The following is a 21,633-nucleotide window of genomic DNA, read 5'->3' as shown; positions in this document are numbered from 1 at the left end:
AGAGACCCCTTCCTGGTTATGGAGCGAGATAACATCCATCAGATTATTTATGTGATGTCCACCGCACATGTCTGCGTGCTTACAGTCATGTTTTCCGATGTTGCCATCTGTAAAGAGCTCAGATTCACTACTGGAAACAGTGGAGACCATAAATCAACACGAGTGTGTGTCGATGCCTTTCCTCCTCACTGAGGATTACCAATGTTTCCAGGAAAGAGCAAAAGAACTTGCTATTTCATGAGAAGTACTCTGGTCTACCAGGTATTTTCAAGTGTCTTGGAAATCTAGGGATTAGGTGAAGGATTAATATTTATTTACACAACTGTGTTGACCTTCACTAAACACAGGATATGTACTGTTGCACTTTTCTCCCCTCACCGTCTCACTTTTATAACATTTTTTTCCTCTGACACGGCTGAACATTGAGTGACTGTATTTCACTTAATTAAAAGCAGTGGCTGGCCTGCCCAGATGTTATGTGGGCTCCTTCTAAAAGGAGTGTTGACATTCGCTGAATAGAGGAGGCCACCTGCTAACTTAACTCTTGGCTTGAGGGCTGATTTGCATTCCTGCGGCCTGTTGCTTGGCATGATTACTCCTAGCACTTCACAATCCCATCTACTGTTAAATATCAGGGATTCTTTCCAATTCAGCCACGTCTTCTTTTCTGTTACACGGAAACATCTATCAATGAGCTTCTTTTAAAGTTCTCCAAAACGACAGAGCCCCCAGGACAAAAAGCTACAAACCACAGGAGAGGAAAGGCTAACAATCCCCATACTCAGGGCAGATTAACATAGTAAGCCCTTCTCCTCTGAGACCCCCGTGGTCAAAAACAAGCTGCAGTGAGTCAGAGGTGCCGTGACATTTATCAGATCAGCACGTCCAGTGGCCACTTCTGAAACATGGTGGAAAAAGGTTACAACCCACTGTGCTTACTTTTCATGAAGGGTCTGTTGTGAAATCTTCCCGTGTCGTGCCCTCAGGTTTATTATAAATGTCACAACATACTCCTGGCTCTACAGAAACATGGTTTCATAATGACAGGATCTGTTTCCAGGTGCTGAGATTGAATTTTTTTTAATCCAAGAAATATTTATTCTCTTAACCTGATGGAGGAAACAGACCTGTATTTTCAGGCGGCTGCTAAGATGATACTCACCTGTTTGACAGATTTGACAGATTTTATTTGACAACATCATCTTAAAGCTTTTAGAAGGAAAAGACTAGAGGCCGCAAATACTTAAGAAAATAATAAAAAAAAACCTTACAAGCCGAGGAAACTACCTTCACAAGCAGAGATGTTTATTTGAGATGTTCTCATAGATAAAATCAAAGATGGGCTGTAGTTTGTAGCTGTGTTTTTTTTCCCATGACGTTCTGACTGACTCTCCATGGGAGGATGCTTCTGTCATCCATTGAAGCTCCTTTAAACTTCAAAGTGTCTCATAATAAGACACAGTTTTTCGATTAAGTCAAGACATGCAGCATAAATTATTTATTCAAAGGGAAAAGTATCTTTTACTCATTACGCACAGAAAACCAAGTATAATTATTTCAGTTCATATTTCTGATCCATTTTTTTAATTCTGAGCCTCCAGAGCCTCGCTGAGGCTCCTTGACCTTGGAGAATACTTACTGTAATATCCCGTGATTGTTTATTTATGGTGTATGTAAGTAGTTTTGAGAACTTATTCATTTTGTAAACAGGTTTTCTGAATGAAAACATTTGAGGCTAATTAAATTCCAAGAGTAGTCCCCAAAAAATAATTTGGATTTTATACAAACACAACGATAAACTGTGAAACTAAACATTTGTTCACAGTCTTAATGTGTTCAGCATATTAAGTGCTATAAAAGCACCCATCTGGTAAAATGTTCCAATACGAATATCATGAATGGGATCTGTTAATAAATGTACAAATGATTGACATTGTGGTTATTTTATTTGGATTTTGGTCACTCTAATACGGCTCCAAACATTAGCGAGACTGTTCATTTGGTTTACTGATACCATGTTTCATCGTCTTACCCCATGTTAACCAGAGGTCTCTTTTCTTTCTGTGGCTCAAAGTTTGTTTTTACAGTGTCACCTTCCAGTCCACCGACAAGGCAAGTGAAATTGTATCTAATAAAAATGTTGTGCAGTTTACCTAATTCATCTCCCCACATATGGTTCTCCTTATTTGTATTCTGTGGGTGGCCTGTGGCTTCCATACAGCTCAATCAGTCCCCTCCTGAAAAGAGAACATATGGGTCACATTTTTACATGTTGTTTGGTATGACAAGGCTGCAGAAGGACCAGTGAGGAATGTGTCCTAACGGAGGCTGATGCAGAAACACCGTTATGTTTGCTTGTAATTCACATGCATGCATTAGTTTCTACAGCCAGAAAAAAGGAGTTTAGGGTTTGCATGGTTACAGCAGGCTGTTTGTGAGCTGCGCTGTCACTTCCCATTACCGTTAGAGGTGGCACCTGTGCAGTAAAATGTTTCTTTATTCTAAAATCATGTTCTTTTACTCCTTATTTAACATGTGCATTACATTGAACGGGTCAGCTGAGGTTTGACGACGGGTTCTGTTTGACAACAATTTCTGTAACTTTTTATTAAACGCACTATAAAGTAAACTCAAACCCTCTGTTGGCTTTGTATTTACACGCAGTTGCTTTTTGAAGTTCTAACTTAAGAAGTCCTTTTCTTTTTATTTGTAATTACATCCTGCATGTAGGAAATAGACTTTCCATGACAACTATGGTCATGTTTCATGTGAAAGTTTGTGACATGAGGGCCTAACAAGGTCTGTACTTTTAGTACAGGTGAGTTACGTCCCTTTTAAATGACACAACGTACATCTAATAGAGAATGGTTTAGAGAAAAATAAACATGCACAGGATATTATTATTGCACAGGACCCTGTCTCTGAGGCCAATAATGTCTCCATCCTGTAATCAGCTGATGATTAACTGATACAGAAAGCTTATTATTCTGCCAAAGCAGGTACATCAGAATAATCTGTAAAATCTCAGCACAAAGGGATGTGAAAATGAAAAAGGCAAGGCAGAAAAGCATGATTAACTCTGCAGAAGTTGTCATCTGTGCTAAGACCGGCAGCCCAATTGTTTCTGATAAAAAATTAAATGTGTACCAAGTCTTAAAATTTAAGGTACAGACTCTGAGTGGATTATTTCTGAAGCTAAGAGAGTTCAAAGTGTTCAGTGGTTTATTTGATGTGACTGGAAGTTGCTCAGTAAAACTGCATCTGCCAGTTTGCCACAGAACCTGTTTAAAACTTAAGAAAATGCACAAACTTGACACCCAATAACTCTGAGATGGTACTCAAGAGCCTCATAAACTTTGCTTTGTGGAGAGTTTAAACTATGCCTCACATTCTTTACTTTTACTTATTTACACTGAATATTATTTTTAAAAAGTGAGTCATGACCTGCTCAACATTGGAAAACATTTGACACAGTAAATGGACAATTTGAGTGTTGTTGGTCCACCAATACTTTACATTTACGCATAATAATGCTGACTTGTGAGTTTATTATACGTTTTCTGGACATGTAACATCATAATACTTTGATCTTTCTTAAAATAAGATAAAATATGTGGTATCAAAAGAGTAAGGCATCAAGAGGGTGTTTGTTTCCTTTCCTGAACTTTAATGTTTTGAGATGATATCAAAATCTGCCTAACTATATTCAGTCAGACCAAATCTGACTTCTAATCTTTACATTTCACCAGTCATATGACTTACAAAATATGCTACACCCATAATTTAGTAAGCAAATAGAAATGTCAGCAGTCACCATTTAACCAGGTTCATGTGTATTCTGGCAGTAGTTAATTTTGCTGTGAAATTCAATTTCTCTCCCACCAAGGATACGGATACACTGAAGGAAATCTCTAGACTTTATGAGCCAGTCAGGGCCGTAATCCATCCGTGAAGTGCTCCACGGTGAAACAGAAAAATCTGCACAATAAATATCTGGTTGCGTAGAAACATCCGCTTCAATGGATCCGTGACAAAGTGGTGTTAACAAGGGCCTTGGTGAAAAAAGACGACGACTGTAGCGTGTAAGAGTGAATGATATGGTTTTACTGCAGCCAACTGATTATCAATCGAGGATTTTGGTGTTTCTGATCACACTTCTCACTAAATATAGAATAATGATAGTCTGAGATGTCTGGTGTAAAGAGTCTTGGTGACTTCTAGCTTTTTGTGAATCAATACCAGGCTGTCATGACAGTTTGGACACAGAGCAAACACACGGGTCAGTGGCTTCTGTGACGAGAAGCTCTTGGGTACTCTGTGGAATAATTACTGTAAGTTTAATCTCTAACACACATGCTGTCTCTAAGGGAAGCTGTGGAAAACTGGCTCAGAGTAACAAAGCTTTCCTGTAGGGTAGGCAGCTATTTTTATACAGCCTTTAAGTTTAGAAGAGTCCATGTTGATATTCTGTCTCCATCTTTATCTCTACCTGTCATGCAGAAAAAAACTTAAGAGTGATTGATGAGTGAAAATTTTCCTTACACCAGAGAGATGTTGTATACTATATGTGAGCTGTAAATATGTGAAAATGTTCATTGTTTCCTCTTTTTTCAGTATGTCTGCTGCATGATTCACTTTTAATACTACACCCCAAAAGAGATCTGTTGCTATACTGGATGTAATTATTAAAGCTATACACTACATCTGACAAAGCCATCCATCTTCCATCTCTTGTATGAAAACCTTTGTCACGATTGTTGCTCTCAGGATGATGTTAATGTGCTATTCGCTCAGCACCAGGACCCTCTTGTTGTTACAGTTCACTTCAATCCACGATGTTGAAATTGAAGACGGATGGAGGATGAAAATTGATTTAATCTGGTTCCTGTTTTCTTTCTTCCACTTTGTTTTCAGTGTATATCTGAGAGCTTAAAACCTCTTTCATGCCATGCCGAAACCTGTACTCCATAAAGCGCCACTCTTCACATCTGTTTCTTTCTTAGCGCGAAACAGAGAATGGTCTCTTTCTTTTACATGCTCCCTTCTTCCTTTTGAGAAATATTTTGTGACATTTGCACTGTGTGATTTTTATATAATACTTTGAGGCATTCATCATCTGCTGAGTCTCAAAGCCTCATGTGTAAAATATACTGTTCTCAAGAGGCTTCTTACAAAATAGTACAGAGACATCCTTCTTCCTGTCAGAGCAAATCTGTTTGATTCATTTGGACAAATGTAAAGGGTACCGGTGTGTCAGGGAGTTAACTTAGTCTCACTATGAGGCAGATTCAGCTTTTTTTTTGAAACACTTTATTCTAGTCTTCATTTAGCTGATCAAATCAGACATGATCTTCATTTAAACAGGAGTAATTAAAAAAAAATACCTTATTCTCCTTGAGTTTAGCTGTATGTACTAGAGGAAAAAGTAAAAAGGTTGCCAATGATTGGTATATCAATATCATAAAACCATAACTGACCATATTTTTATCTTTTCTGACAAAAGACAGCTACTTTTTTATCAATGAAGCTAACAAACCACTGTACACTTTTAAGTTTCCACTCACCTGCATGACATTGATTCCTAAAAGCAGGAAAACCCCTGAAGGCCAGTTCTTTAAAGTAACCCTCTGCAGCTGGTATTTGTCAAGATAAACCATAGCAGCTGAGTCTCCTTGAAGGAAGAAATGGTAAAAGGCCAGTTAGGGTTAATCGACTGATGCACTCATCATGTATAGAAATGAGAAAGGAGTCACTTTTCTGGCAATAGACAGCAAATTCAAATGATTACATCATTACTTTAAGATCTATGAGGACTGGTTGCTGTACATCAGAAACATGTTATTGTTGAAGGTCATAAAACTGTAAAAAAAATCCTGCATCACTGACTTGTAATATAAAAATGTGAGCAAGTTCAGTGCTTACTACAGAACCCAGATTATGCTATGTCCAGACACTAATTCATTTAAGCTAATATTTGTAGCCTCTATAACAGCAACTCCAAAGGCCAAAGCATGAGTCAACCCATGAAACCTTTTGGCTGATTTATTCAATACTGTTTTGGTTTTAGGGGAAAAAAAACACAATTCATAAAAAGCAAAAAACTCTTGTTTAGCACTACTTTTCTGCAAAATTCAGCTGAAGTCAATGAGCTGAATGTTTTCTGTGTAAAAGAAGCATGAATGCATAACTAAAGGCAAAATGCCAAAAGGTAGTTTGAATTTTAGGGGGTAGCGGCTGATAAACATCAACCTTGAAGTCTGCTAAGAAAAAAAAAAAGAGGCTTTTTCAGGGCTGATCATATGAGCTGCCCTCCTCCCCTGAGAGAGGCAGAGGTCTCTCATCACAGAGCAGTTTAGCGTGGTGAGATGGTTGAATGCGAGGACTTCATTAAGCCCCTCTATTGTTAACATCTGGGTTCAGAAGAATGGCTCTTTCTCTGGTAAATGTTGCCCCGGCTTAACAAGGGATTTTATTACACCAAGCAGTTGACATTGGCAGCAGTGTCATGTCTGGCTATGGAAACCCTTCAAATGTTAAGGTCACAGGAGATCAATCAAAACAGCCCATTTCCCAGAAGCCTTCTCTTTTTTTTTTTCCAAACACAGCTAAATTTTCATCTAATTTTGTCATTAATCAAAATATAAAACCTAAACTCTCAAAGTTTCTTCTACAACAATTGTTGAAATCTTTTAGATCACTTGAAGCTAACTTGAATCTGTACATACTCTTCTTTTCCTATTTTTTTCAGCTCCTACCCTCCTCTTGTGAATGCACACTTTGCCAAGAGGTTTCCTAGGACTTCCCCACCTAGAGTGCTCTATTTTCCACTCTGCTTCACACCACTTCTCAATCTCCGCATCCATCCCCCATCCCACTCTGTTTTCACCCCCTCCCTAGCAGGGATGTGGCTACTATGGCAACTGCTGAATCATCCTCCACTGCATGCAGCCATCCTCTCACATAGCAAGGCTCTCCATCCTCGTGGCAAGCATTAGCATATTGATCTGATGCTATACACTTTCCTAGATTATTGCAGGACAGCCTCAGAGGACACAGAGGGGCAGCAGGCTGAACAGCAGCCATTCGGATGGGTAACGTACCCACTACGGTGAAGCACTGTCTGAGCTATGAACAACTTGTCCAGGACTACCCATGGCTGAGACGCTGGCTGCTAGAGGAGAAGGTGGGCGTTGTTTTCTTGTTTCTAATCTGCTGCACATGCTCTGCCACATGACTCCCTCTCATGACAGAGAGGGCAGAGGAGCAGCAGTAAGCTACTGATAGCAGCATGGACACTATACTGCTTACATAATGCTTCTCTCTCTTTGTTAATATCCTTCTCTATTTAAAATATGAGTGTTAATCATTATAAAAGGATTCTCTCTTTGAAAGAACAGTGGATTATTCAGAAAATATATTATATTGACTGCATTTTCAGAAAAGGTAGCAAAGAGATGCGTCTGTGTCCTCTGTTATGTAACCCCATTTGCCGCTGTTGCCTTTCTTTTTGAATGGTTAGGCATCCTTTATAACTTCTGCAATAAGAACATGTTTTAAAAAGTGATATTTAATAGGTATAACAGAGGCAAAATAAATACAGTTTCTGTATCAATGGTGCATTCAATGGTGGTGAATAAATTTGCTTTATAATTAATCAACATTGTGAATTTAAAATACATCATTTCCCACTCCATAGTGGACAATTCTACATTTGCATAAACGGGACTACTGTTTTAAGAAGGTGACCGACTCAATTCAGTAATCAGGTAAAAAAAAAAAAAAAAAGCTAGTTTTAAGAGATTTTAACTCACATCACTGCTAATTCGAGATACAATGCAAATACAAAGCAAGTGCAGCTTAAGTAAAAGCTCTGGATCTGAATATGACAAAGATGTGTAAAAGAAACAGTGAAGGGTTGAATAAAATTTCACAGTAACCATTGTTGTAAACTAATTTAATCAACAATAAATATTAACTCCCTCAAATACCAATACTGTAAACAAACTTAACTCTCAATTAATGTGAACTAGCTCACTTAGCTAGCCATAACAAACTCTGCCCACCTACGCTTTAAACTAACTTATCCAAGGGTTACCATAAGCTTACTTATCCAACAGTTACTTTAAAATAGCTTTAATTACTATTGTATTTTGAAAATGTGACTTTCTCCTCTATCATGGGCGCGGAAAGCACAATGATGAACACTTACGTTTGTCAGGTACGTCAACCACACCTTCAAACAGCTCAGATGCTGCTTGGCACGTGCCAGGTGTTGTACAACACCTATTTGATAAGAGCATCCCGTGCTAACACGTTAGCCCTTAGCCAGTGTGGTTCAAAGTTCAAAAGATAAACTGCCACGTTTGTTATGGATGCCTGGGGTGGGTACAAGCATAGACTGGGTACACGCTGTGTCCCCAATCGCTACTTTTGCACTTACACGCACTACTTAGGTGTGCGCACGTATAGACGTAGCTGAAAGTGGAGCGTAAATACAGTCACACTGATTGGTCGCCATATTGGCCACGTAAAAGGAGGGGCGGGAATAATGAAAAGCATAAGAACACCTGTGAAATGCGATTTTAGTTTCTAGTAAGTGCGGAGCTGCAGTGCTTGATTTAGGACAACACTATCCCTTTACGATTTCGAGCACTGTTTCCACTAAGTGCAGAGTGTGCGCAGTGAATTTCATGTAAGTGTACTTTCAGCAGTGCGTGACGCATAAGCATAAGTCCCTGTATTTTTTAAATTCATAAATCATTCAGTATTATCGTTTAACTTTGTTGAAAGTCAACGTCTAAACTCACAAAGTGCATTTATTTACCCTCCAAAAACATGAATCAAAAACTAGGAAATACCCCTGTGTGGAGTTACCCAGATACTCTTCCCTGTCATTTTACAATGACATTTTTGCATTATAATGGCATGACAAATGACAGGCTTATGTTTTGGTTCTCATGTTACCTCTTGCTTTCAAACAGACAGTTGTTGAGAAACAACATGTACTGGAGCGTGTCCTAAAAAAGTGACTTAGAATTTGTTTTAAGTGTCCTGTTGAGTGGTATTTCTCTCTTGACTTTTTTTTGTCTTTTCTAACTTTTTTCCAGACTATTACAGGACACGAGTACCCACAGTTTGTTAAAATAGTCGAAGTCGGGCCAAGAGATGGGCTTCAAAATGAAAAGGTATACACTGTCACTCCAGTCACAAATCTCGTTTGTACTCAGGACCTCCCTTGTTTTGTATAACTAAACACTATCAACCCTGGAAACCCCCTATTTTTTCTTCTTTATCTTTCATACAAAAATAATCCACAACATATGGGTTGTGTGCCATATTTGCCAGGGGCATATGTTTCACATTTTCTTTGAAATTGAATAGGAATGATGACATGGCTTCTGGCTTAGTTTACCGTGCTTAGCATGTCTCTGCTTTATTGTTTCCGTATTGCACGCCCTTAGTTTTACAGATTCTACAAGTAGAGATAGATTCATTCACCTAAAAATGTGTTATTATGAAAAACGCAGTACAACTTTGAGATTTACATAAAAACTGCAAGTACAAGATTCTCTGTGTCAACGTAGATACCAAAAAGTTTGGAAATCTTATGCCCAAAAAATCACAACCTCCAGGATTTCTTCTTGTTGTACCTCCAACCTTGAGTGGAATCAAATCCAGAAAGAGCAGCTTCAGTTTCATTGTTCCCAGGAAATTGTTCCGACAGGGGTGAAAATCCAGCTGATAGACATGCTCTCTGGAACAGGCCTGCCTGTGATCGAGGCCACCAGCTTTGTGTCTTCAAAGTGGGTACCACAGGTAATAACTCTTCTTTGTGAAGAACAGAAAAGTGCTGAGTGATTTATGAGGCTCTCTTTGCTGATGAATATGTGCTCTTTTGACATCCATTTTTTATGCACACATGCTGTGGAAAGAATACCCTAAGATGTCTTAGCCATTCTCATTTTCCACATCATAAATTGTACCTGTATTTTCTTCCTTTTAAAGAAATAAACACGTCATGTGTGTATTTATGCTAGGAACATGATATGTAAATGTAATTCTCCCCTTTAGGAAATTTTGCAGCCTAGGGGCATGTGCAAAAATGAATAAATAATAAAAAAAATGATGCAGGTAATGTATTCCTAGAAACGTGATGTTTAGATGGTGCTGAAGGTTTATTTTAATACATCATATGTTTTCCCTTCTTAATTTAGATGGCAGACCACAGTGACGTACTGAAAGGGATCCAGAAAGTTCCTTATGTTCAGTACCCAGTTCTGACACCTAACATGCAAGGCTTTCAGGATGCTGTAAGCATATATTTTCTCAGTTTCTATCCTACAAACCACAGCTGTTCACCCATGCTTGTCAATTGGAATTAACTTTTGGCACAGCAGTCTTTTTTTGGCAGTTATGTCTGTCACTGATGTAAGTGTGACTACGACACAGTGTTCAAAACAGGTTTATAAGTTTGTTTTTCTCTCCTTTTTTAAGGTTGCAGCTGGTGCTACTGAGGTGGCGGTGTTCGGGTCAGCGTCTGAAACTTTCAGTAAAAAAAACATTAACTGCTCTATTGATGAAAGCATGCTGAGGTTTCAGGAAGTCATTAACACTGCCAAAGTGCACCAAATTCCAGTCCGTGGGTTAGTACTCTCGAACTTAATTGTCACTTACAATGAGTGAAAACACAGACCTAAGATTGTACTCTGATTTTTACGCTGATAATCTCTAAATTTAGACAATTCAAAATACTGCGGTTTCTATATGTAGTACAAAAAACACAATTCAGTAATCATACCTCAACAGAAAACTTCCAGATGTTTCTCCAGGTTATATCTATGCATCAGTAAACCACAAGTCCAGATGGATGTTGAAGAAAACTAAACAGAGCAAGTCACTGAATATAGCTTTGCCTTTTGTCAGATAGAGAAGGCAAGCCAACATTTGTCATTTGTATTTTCTCAAACTTCACAAGCCTCCCACTCAAAAAAAAAAAAAGACAAACACTCAAGATCAACAGCTGATAAGTGGACGAGTGTTCACTTTCTGAGCGCCAAATACTGGTTGTTGCTTCATAGATGGCATAAAATCAAAACCTGGTGTAACAACTAAAGTCTGATCCACACCTTAAGCTGTATATCTTTATCTCTTTTGTAAGCATTTGACTGTATTTGACTGTCAAACAGATTAGCAGTCAGGAAAAACTCAACACATCACCCTCCTCGTGCAATTTCAGCCCACCGTTCAGATTGTTTATTCCTACTTCAGTGGTGTCTTGAATATAATCCTCATATCACAAATGTAAAAAAAGACACGTGTATTCTTCATCCGTTTTCAGATATGTTTCCTGTGCTCTTGGATGCCCCCATGAGGGAAACATTGACCCTTGTAAAGTCACTCAGGTGAGAAAAGTCTTAATTAAAATCTTAGTTATCAATAATATATTGATTCAGAATACTAAAAATGTTGTGTCATGCTGATTTGGAAGGTTATCTCATGCAGCAGGCTCAGAAAAATCAAGGAAATGCAGCTTCTGTTGTAATGAATACAGAAAATTAACATACACAAGTGATGTAACTGCTCTTTTTTGCAGCATTTGGATTTGTTTGTTCATTCATGGATAAATTCTTACTTAGATACTTTTTGTTTGGTTTTGGCCCCTGAGCATGTGCTTGTTCTGTCGGTAGGACTGATAATGCAATATAATTGAATGAAGAGTTTTTGTTTGTTTTGTTTCATAGGTGGCAAAGAGGTTGTATGACATGGGGTGTTATGAGATTTCCCTCGGGGATACCATCGGTGTAGGTACTCCGGGTTCTATGTATAAGATGCTGCAGAGTGTGATGAAGGAGGTACCATGCAGCGCTCTTGCAGTCCACTGCCATGACACGTATGGCCAAGCACTAGCCAACATCCTTGTTGCTCTTCAGGTAAGATCTCATTGTTTGTAAATCAACAGCAGGTGAATTTTTGTGTTTGTGCAGTGTTGTTGTAGAAGCAGTGGCTGACTAAGACGACTTGAGTGTTTTCTTAAAGGTCTTGTCTTGTTTGTCCAAACAGGATACAACTAATTCTGGGTTGTTTAATATCACTCACACGTGGGCCCTCTTTCCCGTTTGAAAAACTAGCAACAGAGCTGTTTATTGAGAGATTTTCCAGTCACCACAACATAATTCATTTTATCCTGGCTGATAAAATAAATCACTTGAGTGAAAAAAAAAACCCTGTATGAATTATGCACCTTCTCTCCTCTGCCATAGGTATGCAAAAGTACTTAGAAGGCTGCTGTCTTTGAAAAATAGAAACATAATTTGTGAATGTCAAATTTTATTTGCAAAGTTAACTAAGTGTAGTGGATATCAGTGTCTGCACAGCTGTGTTGCTCTACCACATGTGCTGCGGACACATGTGTTGATATTATTGTAATCTGCTAAAAGAGACATTGCATGCCCCTCTGGACAAGCAGGTAATGACATTACAGTGTCTCAATCCCCAAATCATTGCATACACATATATCTGTAAAGATCCAGATCTTCAAAAAAATATTGGTGAGCTAGTGCAAAAGCCAAAATAATATCTTTCCAAAATAAACTGTGATAAAAGTATAGAAGTGCTGCCTTGCTCTGAGTAAGAGACCTGTGAGGTGCCTGCTATAACTCAAAGTTCTTAAAAAGAATGGGAATGGCACCAAAACTGCTTCAAAAATAGAAAAAAAGGAAAACCGGGCCCAGGGACGTGTGAATTCTTGACCGAAAGAAGGTGTTGAAAACTTCGAAACCTGGCAGACATCAAGCAGCTATGTTTGAACATAGAGCGAACTTTGGGGTAACTAAGAGGAGGGAAAAAGAGAAAGACATGAGTTCTGATAAATCTGGGAGGAGAGGCGTCACACACACCTAGAGGTCTGCCTGATTTTTTGTAAGAGGTGTTGAAAATGCCAGTGTTTTCCCTGCGGAGGTCTGCAGAAGGCCAGCAGATATTGGCATGGTTTGAAAAGGAGGCCCCTTCAGCTCAAAGCTGGAAGTGTGGATTCTCCTCTGCACGACTACAAAGCAGCGATGCATCATCCTTTTGATCTGCCTCCAACGTTGAATTGTTCGACAGCTTTCTTTTCTGCTCTCTCTTGGCAAGGGCTCTTTGGGCACCTTCCTTTTCTCATGCACATCCCTCTCCCTACGATGAATATCAACACTGTGGAGAACCACAGGCCCATTATGGATAAATGCCCAGCCTTTGCATAAATCAATGTTGTTACTCGTGACAACATAAAGAGGAGCAACCAGATGTGAAAGTAAAGTTGAGGTGCAGATTCTTGTTCCAGGATATCTTTCAGCTTCCTTTAGTAACTGCCAACACTGCAGAGATCACAAGTGTTCTCTGAAGGCTTTAAATCATTATTTCTGCTGTGGATAATAATACGCTAGACTGACCCTCATCTATCTTTTTAGACAATTTTTGGAGACATACATTATAGTGAAATGAAAGACGACATATTTTCTTCATTATTAAAAAGGAAGATGATTAGCCATGTTTATTTTTACTGGACACAGGCAGAACGATGATCAAATCTCAACAAACTGGGATTCGGGCTGAAATTAGAAAAGAATACAAGAGAATAATCTTATATTATATCACACACAGAGATAGATTTCCACGAGATCTAATTCAGACGCAGCCATTCATAATGTGGGATGATTTTTCTGTAAAATGATTGACGGCACAGAGGAGCAGTGTTGAAGCGTTTTCAGAAGGAGCTAAGGCGCTCGCTGTTTTTGTTGGCTACTTTGCCAAACAGCCAAAACCGCAACATCACATGTTTTTTTGCTTTTAGGGGTTGTTTTGGTTAGTCAGTGTGGTCGACTCTTTGATATTAACCATTTTGTATAAGTTAGTAAGAGATTCCAGAACAAATCATGTTTTGAAATTGGTCTCAAAACACTGAGTGAGCTTTGCTTTGGAGGTTTTTAACCCAAACAAATGTACAAATCCAATTCATCACACTCATGAGGAAAAATACTTTTCTCTCTAATCTCAACCACATTACAAATAAACAGCATCATGACACAGATTAGTAAAGCAAATAAAAATACTTTATAACTGTTTTTGGATCCTTTTTGATGCATCCCAGGTAGCTTTTGCAAAACACAGTTGAGATTTTGTCATTCAAGTTGACATATTTTTCCTTCAAACACCAGATTGCTTTAAATTTGTCTTTGACTTAAATGTGTCTGCACCTATTTTAAATCTCTAAAGCACTAATCCAAATCCTCACCAACAAAGAAAGACTCCTCCTGCTTTGTTATATTTTTGTTTTTATGACTCTCCCTGCTCACCTGCATGTGCCCCTTGCTTTATTAACAACGATGTGTCACTTTTGGACAGCATGAATGTAACCTCTGTTTGCCGAGCATTGAGAACGCACAAAACAAATGTATAGGTTACAAGAGACACACAGAAAACCAGGAACCGTCAGTCAACGAAGAAGAGGGGCGTTAAGAAACATGATCTAAGCCTCCCCACAAAGCAAGATGATTCACAAACTGCCGCTGAAAAAATCCCAGAATCTTAATGAACATAAGATATTTCCAGTGGGGCCTTCCATCTCAGGGCACATGCATTGTTTAAAGGAAGACAAAAAACTATCACAGTTATTTGCTGTGTTTCTAAACAGCTCACAAAAATGTAATTAGGCAGTAAACCGCCGAGGAAGAGCTCTGGTCTGGGTGCTTTCCACCGCTTTGCCCACAGCGTGTGTTAAAGGGACATAAATCCAGACATAAAACAGAGGTAACACAGATATGGCTGTATCAGTTCTCAGGAGCACATTGTCGCTGCAGAAGAGGAAGCTCATTGGGGGCTGGGTGGGTCAGCAGATGTGAGGGGGTCAGCACAAAGACTCACCTATTCAGTATCTGTTGGACAAAGCAACCGAGAGCTAGGTGGATGGAAAGGGCCCTGGGGGCCTTCTAACTCATCTGTCGCTTGGCTGTTGAACTTTCTGACAATGCTGCGCTTAAAGGCCGATGGAAAACGATCTTTCATTTGCTCGCTGCTCAACTTGTGATGAATGGTGCTGCAGCTGCAGACTAGAAACTCTGGAAACACGGGTGGGCAGAAGATAAACACACTTTTACTGTAGTTTGCTTGATGTAGTGCATAAATACTGAGGCAGGGAAATTCATTTTTAGTTCCTCTGAGTCAGAACAAGTTTGTTTGTAGGCACTGAAAACACAGCAGAGAGTTAACCAGAGGCAGTGCTAACACTGGAATATGTATTACTACTTTATGGATTATCAGAGGTGTCAGATATTTTCCTGAATGCAGGCTTATAAAGATTTACTGATTAAAAAAATCACTTTGAAGGAAGTTTTCTATACAAAAACAAAAAACAAAAAAAACACAAAGGTGTTCAAAGTCTTGAAACTTAATAAAGCGAGTACTTTTCCGCTATAATGTAAAAAGGATCGTGTATGTCTTTTTGTAAGTTTTCTGATGATATAAATAAAATCATAAGTGCATCAAAACACCGAAGCCACAGCATAGTTGTTACACTTTTGATCAGAATTTCAGAGTGTGAAGGATTTGAAAGAATAATTACAATACAAATTTTAGTTTTTGAGCTAAGAATAGCCTGTATTTACATTTACATGCCATGTGAAAAGCTGATTTACCATCTTTCTTAAGTTATGACCAAAGATTTATGGCACTTTTCTCTACTGTAAACTCTGTCAAGGCACAAAAGCACAGGAAGACATTTATTCCTGTTTTTAATTTACCCCAAATTGATTCTTTTTTCCTAATTATCCACGCTTTCACTCATCTGAAACCCACCAAATCAGAACAAAAACACTGAATTAGAAAACCTTTGTGTTCTCAGATGTAAAAAAGTATTTACAGCATGAGAACCCTCTAAGTCATTAAACGTCACCACAGTAAAGCAGAGGAAAAGCACTTTTTGGAGGCAAATAATGTTTTGTTTACTTGATGCTTTTAACCTAATTATCCACAGTGCTTGTCATGTGTGATACTGGAACATTGTCCTGAAGTAAAGCTCAATGGTTTTCATGCGTAAAGTCAAAAATATTTTGATGTTCACTTCAAGTGAAAAAGTGCAGAAAGACATTGAAATTCCTCCATGGATCATGTTTAGAGTGATTCATCGCAGCTGCCCCCGTGGCCACAGAGAATAATAGCAGCCGGGAATATTTAGCCTACCATTTGCTCACCCATAAACAAGATGAGGATGAAAGATTTTATCATAGCTTTTCATTACTGTGTGCCAGAAGTCCACACCACCAACTGGGAGAGAAATGAATTCCCCCAGTGCTGTCAGCCCTGAGTCACCTCTTTTGTTCCTGATAAAGACATTCCTCTGTCTTTGTACCTTTCCTTTTTTTTCAGGAGGTCTGGGGGGGCTTTGTTACAGACCTACTCCTGGCAAGTCACACAATGACAACGTATGTGCTTAGATTTCACAGGCTTGGCAAGGAAAATTATTTATTCTCACCCACAATTTTGCTGCATTGTGTCGTGCTGCAGCTGGGGAATACAGTCTAACCTGTTTGTGCTCTCTGTCGAGCTCTCCGGTAACAACAACATCCATCTTCAGGATTTTGTTTTGTCTCTGTCCACGAGGCTCCTTTCAAGCCTGGTGACTGTGCAGGGTCGATAAGTTTGTTGTCTCAACAATCAAATATCCCCTCTAAGTCTGGAAACAGCTTTGATATAACTTTACCCGGAAATGATTTTATGTTTTTGATTGAGTTATCAAAGGCAGATGTCATGATGATACTACAAGTTAGACTTATTGTAGTCATTCTCCAGGGATAAAACAAAAGAAATGTGCAATAAAATGTAACCAAAGTGTATATTTTTTAACTTTATTGGAGTCATATGTCATTGATTCACAATCTGCTAATAATGAAGGAACTCCTTCAGCAAATTGAAGACAAGAGACAGTGCAGAATGAGTTAAAAATAAATATTAAAAACAGTTTTAAAACATGAAAACCATCATGCATGAGCAGTATGATATGCAGTATGATGTGTAAATTCACATCATCAAGGCTTTGAACTCCCTTTGTGTAGAAGGTGCATGAATTTAAAAGCTTTAAAACAAGATTTTAGTCCATTTTGTATCTGCTGCTCAAGGGGAAATTGATTTTCAAAACTGAATAAAAGCTAGATTCTATAATAAAAGGCAACAAAACAATACAATTATTGAATAAATGGAGAAATGCTTAGAAAAATCCTTTGAAGAGCAGATATATACAAGCACATAAAGTGCTAAATTGCAAAACCAGACAAGACTAAACATCCCAAAGAGTCTAAAAATCAGCTTTTAACTGGAGACCTCTGGCTTGCTGACAGATACCCCAAAAAACAGTGGTTTAATTTTATTTTTTACAACACAGATCAGATGGGGCTGCTTCTTTATAGAAGATGCAAAGAGATATATGAACAGGTACATAAAGCTGTGTCTGTGTCTATGCCAGTTAGCGGTTTTCTATTTCCTGTATTTTATGTAACATTTTTCAAAGTACCTTTGGAAGCTCTGTCGGAAAGACAGTGATCTTATGCAGAGCCATGAAAGATGAGAGGAGGGCTTCTCAGGAATAATAAAAGTACAAGATGTTGGTGCTCTTAGGTGAAGAGTTTAAACAAATTAAGGAAAAGCAAAAGGAAAAAAATAATTTAATTTCTTATGTCAAAGTCTTTTTTCCCCTTCAACATTAATCTTCATATGTCTTCTTCTTCCATCTGAACGCTTGGACAAAAATAGACTCATTCTCATAGTCCGTGATTTTGTTTTCTAGGAGTCGGTGCATAAGGTGTATGATTCAGCCATCTTAAGAAGTAAAATGAAATGTAGAGTTCTTCAAAGTGCTCTAGGTAGATCTGCCGAGAGGAGAGGAGAGGAGAGGAGAGGAGAGGAGAGGAGAGGAGAGGAGAGGAGAGGAGAGGAGAGGAGAGGAGAGGAGAGGAGAGGAGAGGAGAGGAGAGGAGAGGAGAGGAGAGGAGAGGAGAGGAGAGGAGAGGAGAGGAGAGGAGAGGAGAGGAGAGGAGAGGAGAGGAGAGGAGAGGAGAGGAGAGGAGCGCTTCTTAGAAATAGTAGAAGTGTAAGATAATGGTGCTCTTAGGTGTAGGGTTTCAACAAATCAGATCAAAAAAGGAAAGGTTTAGAAATGCATCCGTCTACTTTTGAAATTGTCAAATTAAGACCTTCTCAAACCTTTTTCTTGTTTCTCTTTGCCTTTTTTCAATTGAGAAGTGAAACATAAAATACACTCATTCTCATAGTCAAAGGTATCTTGTCCTGAGGTGAATATATAAGTTGAATTATTTGAACATATAAGGAAGTAAAAAAAAATGACAAAAATATCCTTTATTTTAGTTTTGTCTTCCTCCTCACTGCCGTCACACATCTAAGCTTTGCTTTCCAATATTGGGATTCTTTCTGTGCTCCTGGGAAGAGGTTATATTGGTGTCAGCAGCAGCTCTGTGACAGTTTCTTTCAGCTTCCTCGTTTATGTAGCTGTGGGTGAAGCATCACTGCTTCATATCCTTCAGTGCATACACTCTCCAACATGGTTATACAACCAAAATGGGAGCGTGTCCATCTTTCAGCCTCGTCCACTCAGAGTATAGAATGTCAACAAGCTCATACAGATTCATGTGAGGTTGAAAATGCACTCTGTGTCTTCACACAGGAATGTATTGTTTTTATACCGCCACAACTCTCTGAATATGTCGTTTTAACACCGAGAGCACATCTGGTTTCTGGACAGTGTGAGCCTAACCGAGCGTTGGCAAGCTGGAGCTGCTGACCACCGGTTCCTGCATGATTATTTTGTGCACGCTGCTGAAGGCTCTGTTTTGTTCCTCATGGAAACAGAATGCCGAGGACCCCCAGTCTACACGGTTAGCAGCTGAAAGTGAGAGGATTGGCATGGTAGATTACAACTCTGTGTTTATACTGCAAAAAAAATCCTGCCTAGTACAATATCCTGCTCTGGCTTAAACCAAGGTCTGGAAATCTCGTGCAGTGCACACACCGGAGTAGATCTCCTCCTCCTTCTACCCCACCTCCTCCTCTCCCTCTGCCAACACAAACAGCAATTACGGCTGGCTCAGACGGCAGCAGAAAGAAGTAGGTTCTTGTCTGGAGGAAAAGCAACCAATTAGCAGCATTGTTCAGAAAGAGGCAACGGAGATCCCTTTAATTTAGCTGACTTGGTTCTTCTCCACAGGGGGGAAAGACCTTCATGACCCAAAGTCACAGAGAGGATCAGCGTGTTAATTTTACCTCACTGTGGGATCTCTGACATCTGGCTCTGCCACGGAAGCTGGAAAACATCTTTAATATTCTCATGGCGATCCCAGGGACATGTGGAAAACATCCTGAGACCTTCGACCGTAATGACTGAAAACTGAAGGCCTGGCTTTATCGCTGTGAAATCAAAGTTTTTACTCACAGTAAAGAGGTGCACCTTGGTGTCTTTATCGAAGACAGACATCCACTTCTTCTTCCAGTGTGAACATCAAAACAAAAGCAGTCAAGTTATACTTCCAAAGCAGCATTTTAAGATGTTTGGGAGGCTGCCCAACAAAATCATTGATGTGAAGACCATAAAAAAACCTCAAAACACATCATTTATTTCCATATGGAGGCCAGACCATTACAATTGTTGGTATTAAACATCCTCCATCAAAATAAAACAATTACATTGATTGTTAGCAGCCCAAAAGAAGCAAACTTACAGCAGATGTAAATGTTCTTTAAACCTTAAAATCCAGCACAGGATGGGAACATTTTTGACCCTGTGCAATAACGTACGAGATTAATGATTATTTGTAGCAACTTCACATTAGCCAAGTTATGTGACAATTCTTCTACTGTTGGGGCTGTAAGAGTACACCTCACAGCTTAGGAAAAAATGTATTCTCAATGTGGCAAGAAAGTGAATCCCCATGGTTTAAGGGCAGAGCAGTGCTGTAAAAACACGAGTAACCTGCAGAATCAGAAACATATGAAACCCTCTGCTCAGCATTTATTATATTCTTCTTGTATGAACAAGGCCATGATTATGTGGTGCTGGTGGTTCGAGCTGACAAAGAGGATGACTAAGCCATATTACGGGACATTCTGTGCCCACTCATCTTCAGGACATAAGCCCACAGTGCTCCTTCGCAGCAGCTGTAAAACACGACCGCAGCGCTGGCACAGTGTGCAGGACAGTCTGACAGGACAAGGATCTTTGTTTCCTGGCTTTTACCTGCAGCCTGTGGAGGCCCTGAATGTCTCTGCTGTGTGTCCTTGCAGATGGGGGTATGTGTGGTGGATTCTGCAGTAGCTGGTCTGGGAGGTTGCCCGTACGCTCAGGGTTCATCTGGCAACGTTTCAACAGAGGATGTTCTCTACATGCTCCATGGCATGGGCATCGAGACTGTAAGTGTGTCTCTGTCTGTATTTCACGTCTCCATAATCCCAACAAATCATCCAAAGTCACACAATCCTTCAGAGCTCATTTACATAAACAGACCACTCTGCAAACATTCAGCTCTGTAAATGTTTATTTTATAGTATCAGTGGTTTTACACAGCTCACACAAACCCACAGAGCTGCACGGCTCCACTCAGGAACTATTTATTTAGCAATCCCTACCCCTGCTGGACGAATGGTATCACTACAGTTAGGTTTCTATCACCTGTTGCACACATCCAATTTAAGTAACCTGTATTCTCCTGTTGATTTTCTCTGCAGGGTGTGGACCTCCCTAAAGTCATTGAGGCCGGGGACTTCATCTGCAAAGCCTTATGTCGCAAAACAAACTCCAAGGTTGCCCAGGCTTTGAGCAGAACGCTGTGAAGTGTTCCTGTACAGGCATAAGTCTCAATATTTGACCCTTTTCCCTTCCAAGTGCTTCCCCTGTTGTTGCTGCATTCAGAAGTGTTGCCTCTGCCTTTGCTGTATTTGAAGTGTTTTTCCCATCATCAGGAGATGACAACAAGGCTTGTTTTTGTGCTTTACCCAGCTTCCATTTTCATTTTTGGAGTCTGTTATAAGAAGGAGGACAATCAGATATCATTTATTTTTTCTATCTTTGATTAGACTTTCAAAACCCGACACATTGAAGTGAGATTAAGCTTCAAATGAAAGAGCAGATTTCATCCAGTGTTAAGTAGTGATTTACTTCCTTTTCAAACCTCAGTGCCCTGATAGAGTAAATTAATCACCAGGTCTGCTTTGGCATCTTCCTAACTTCTGACGACGAGTCAGAACAAACTCCAGAAATCTTTTCTCATTTCCTCTATTGATAAAACTTGTTTGCGCTTTACTTTCTGTACTCCTCCCCAGCTTTGACACCAGCTCTTATCAAAGGTAGAAAGAAAATGAAGTAGAAGATAAGGATTCAGCATTCTGACGAGTTTTGATCTCAGGTTTGCCAAAGATGTTTAAAGAAGTGCCCATTGATCCAACTGTTGCCATTAAAAAACTTTAACCTCGTCATAAGCTAGTGTTCTAGAAAAACATCTGTGTAAGTGTGAAGTCTAATGTGGATTTTCATGTGTCTCCTGTCTGATCGTATTGTACTTTTCTGTCTGTAAAATGTAATAAAACTAAACAAATCAA

At 39.3% G+C, this 21,633-nt stretch overlaps 1 protein-coding gene and 1 long non-coding RNA gene across 6 annotated transcripts in view; one reads left to right on the top strand and one right to left on the bottom strand.

The window, feature by feature from the left end:
* The window catches only part of LOC141794793 (uncharacterized), an 11,157-nt gene extending 2,692 nt beyond the window's left edge, over positions 1–8,465 (bottom strand). For 2 of the 3 annotated variants that reach the window (XR_012598557.1, XR_012598558.1), the window contains exons 1-3: positions 8,210–8,465; positions 5,565–5,671; positions 2,154–2,237 (exon numbers count right to left, since the gene is read on the bottom strand). This is a non-coding gene — a long non-coding RNA (uncharacterized LOC141794793). Of the gene's footprint in view, positions 1–1,944; positions 2,238–5,564; positions 5,672–8,209 lie in introns of those variants that run through there. The other variant, XR_012598556.1, reaches the window with a different exon arrangement.
* hmgcll1 (3-hydroxymethyl-3-methylglutaryl-CoA lyase like 1) lies at positions 6,871–21,633 on the top strand. Of its 3 annotated transcripts, none has more exons than XM_074675317.1 (9): positions 6,871–7,183; positions 9,108–9,185; positions 9,633–9,816; positions 10,215–10,310; positions 10,495–10,643; positions 11,339–11,402; positions 11,742–11,930; positions 20,323–20,448; positions 20,764–21,633. In XM_074675317.1, the coding sequence occupies exons 2-9, from the start codon at positions 9,166–9,168 to the stop codon at positions 20,866–20,868; spliced, it is 933 nt and encodes a 310-aa protein (XP_074531418.1). In that variant the 5' UTR covers positions 6,871–7,183; positions 9,108–9,165; the 3' UTR covers positions 20,869–21,633. The 3 variants fall into 3 exon arrangements, with proteins under 3 accessions (XP_074531418.1, XP_074531419.1, XP_074531417.1); XM_074675318.1 differs by having other exon boundaries at positions 6,874–7,183; positions 9,709–9,816; positions 10,495–10,529; XM_074675316.1 differs by having other exon boundaries at positions 6,876–7,183; positions 9,709–9,816.

This window comes from Halichoeres trimaculatus, unplaced genomic scaffold (genome assembly GCF_033239565.1).
Source record: "Halichoeres trimaculatus isolate MK-OKI-2021-1 unplaced genomic scaffold, fHalTri1.1 fHalTri1_scaffold_8, whole genome shotgun sequence".
NCBI lineage: Eukaryota > Metazoa > Chordata > Actinopteri > Labriformes > Labridae > Halichoeres > Halichoeres trimaculatus.
This window is presented reverse-complemented; position numbering and strand designations above follow the sequence as displayed.

Coding starts and splice junctions, on each gene's coding strand:
- hmgcll1 (XM_074675316.1), top strand. CDS start 7,088: ATGGGTAACGTACCCACTACGGTGAAGCACTGTCTGAGCTATGAACAA. Junction 9,186..9,708: donor ATGGGCTTCAAAATGAAAAG/GTATACACTGTC, acceptor CATTGTTCCCAG/GAAATTGTTCCGACAGGGGT. Junction 11,931..20,322: donor ACATCCTTGTTGCTCTTCAG/GTAAGATCTCAT, acceptor GTGTCCTTGCAG/ATGGGGGTATGTGTGGTGGA.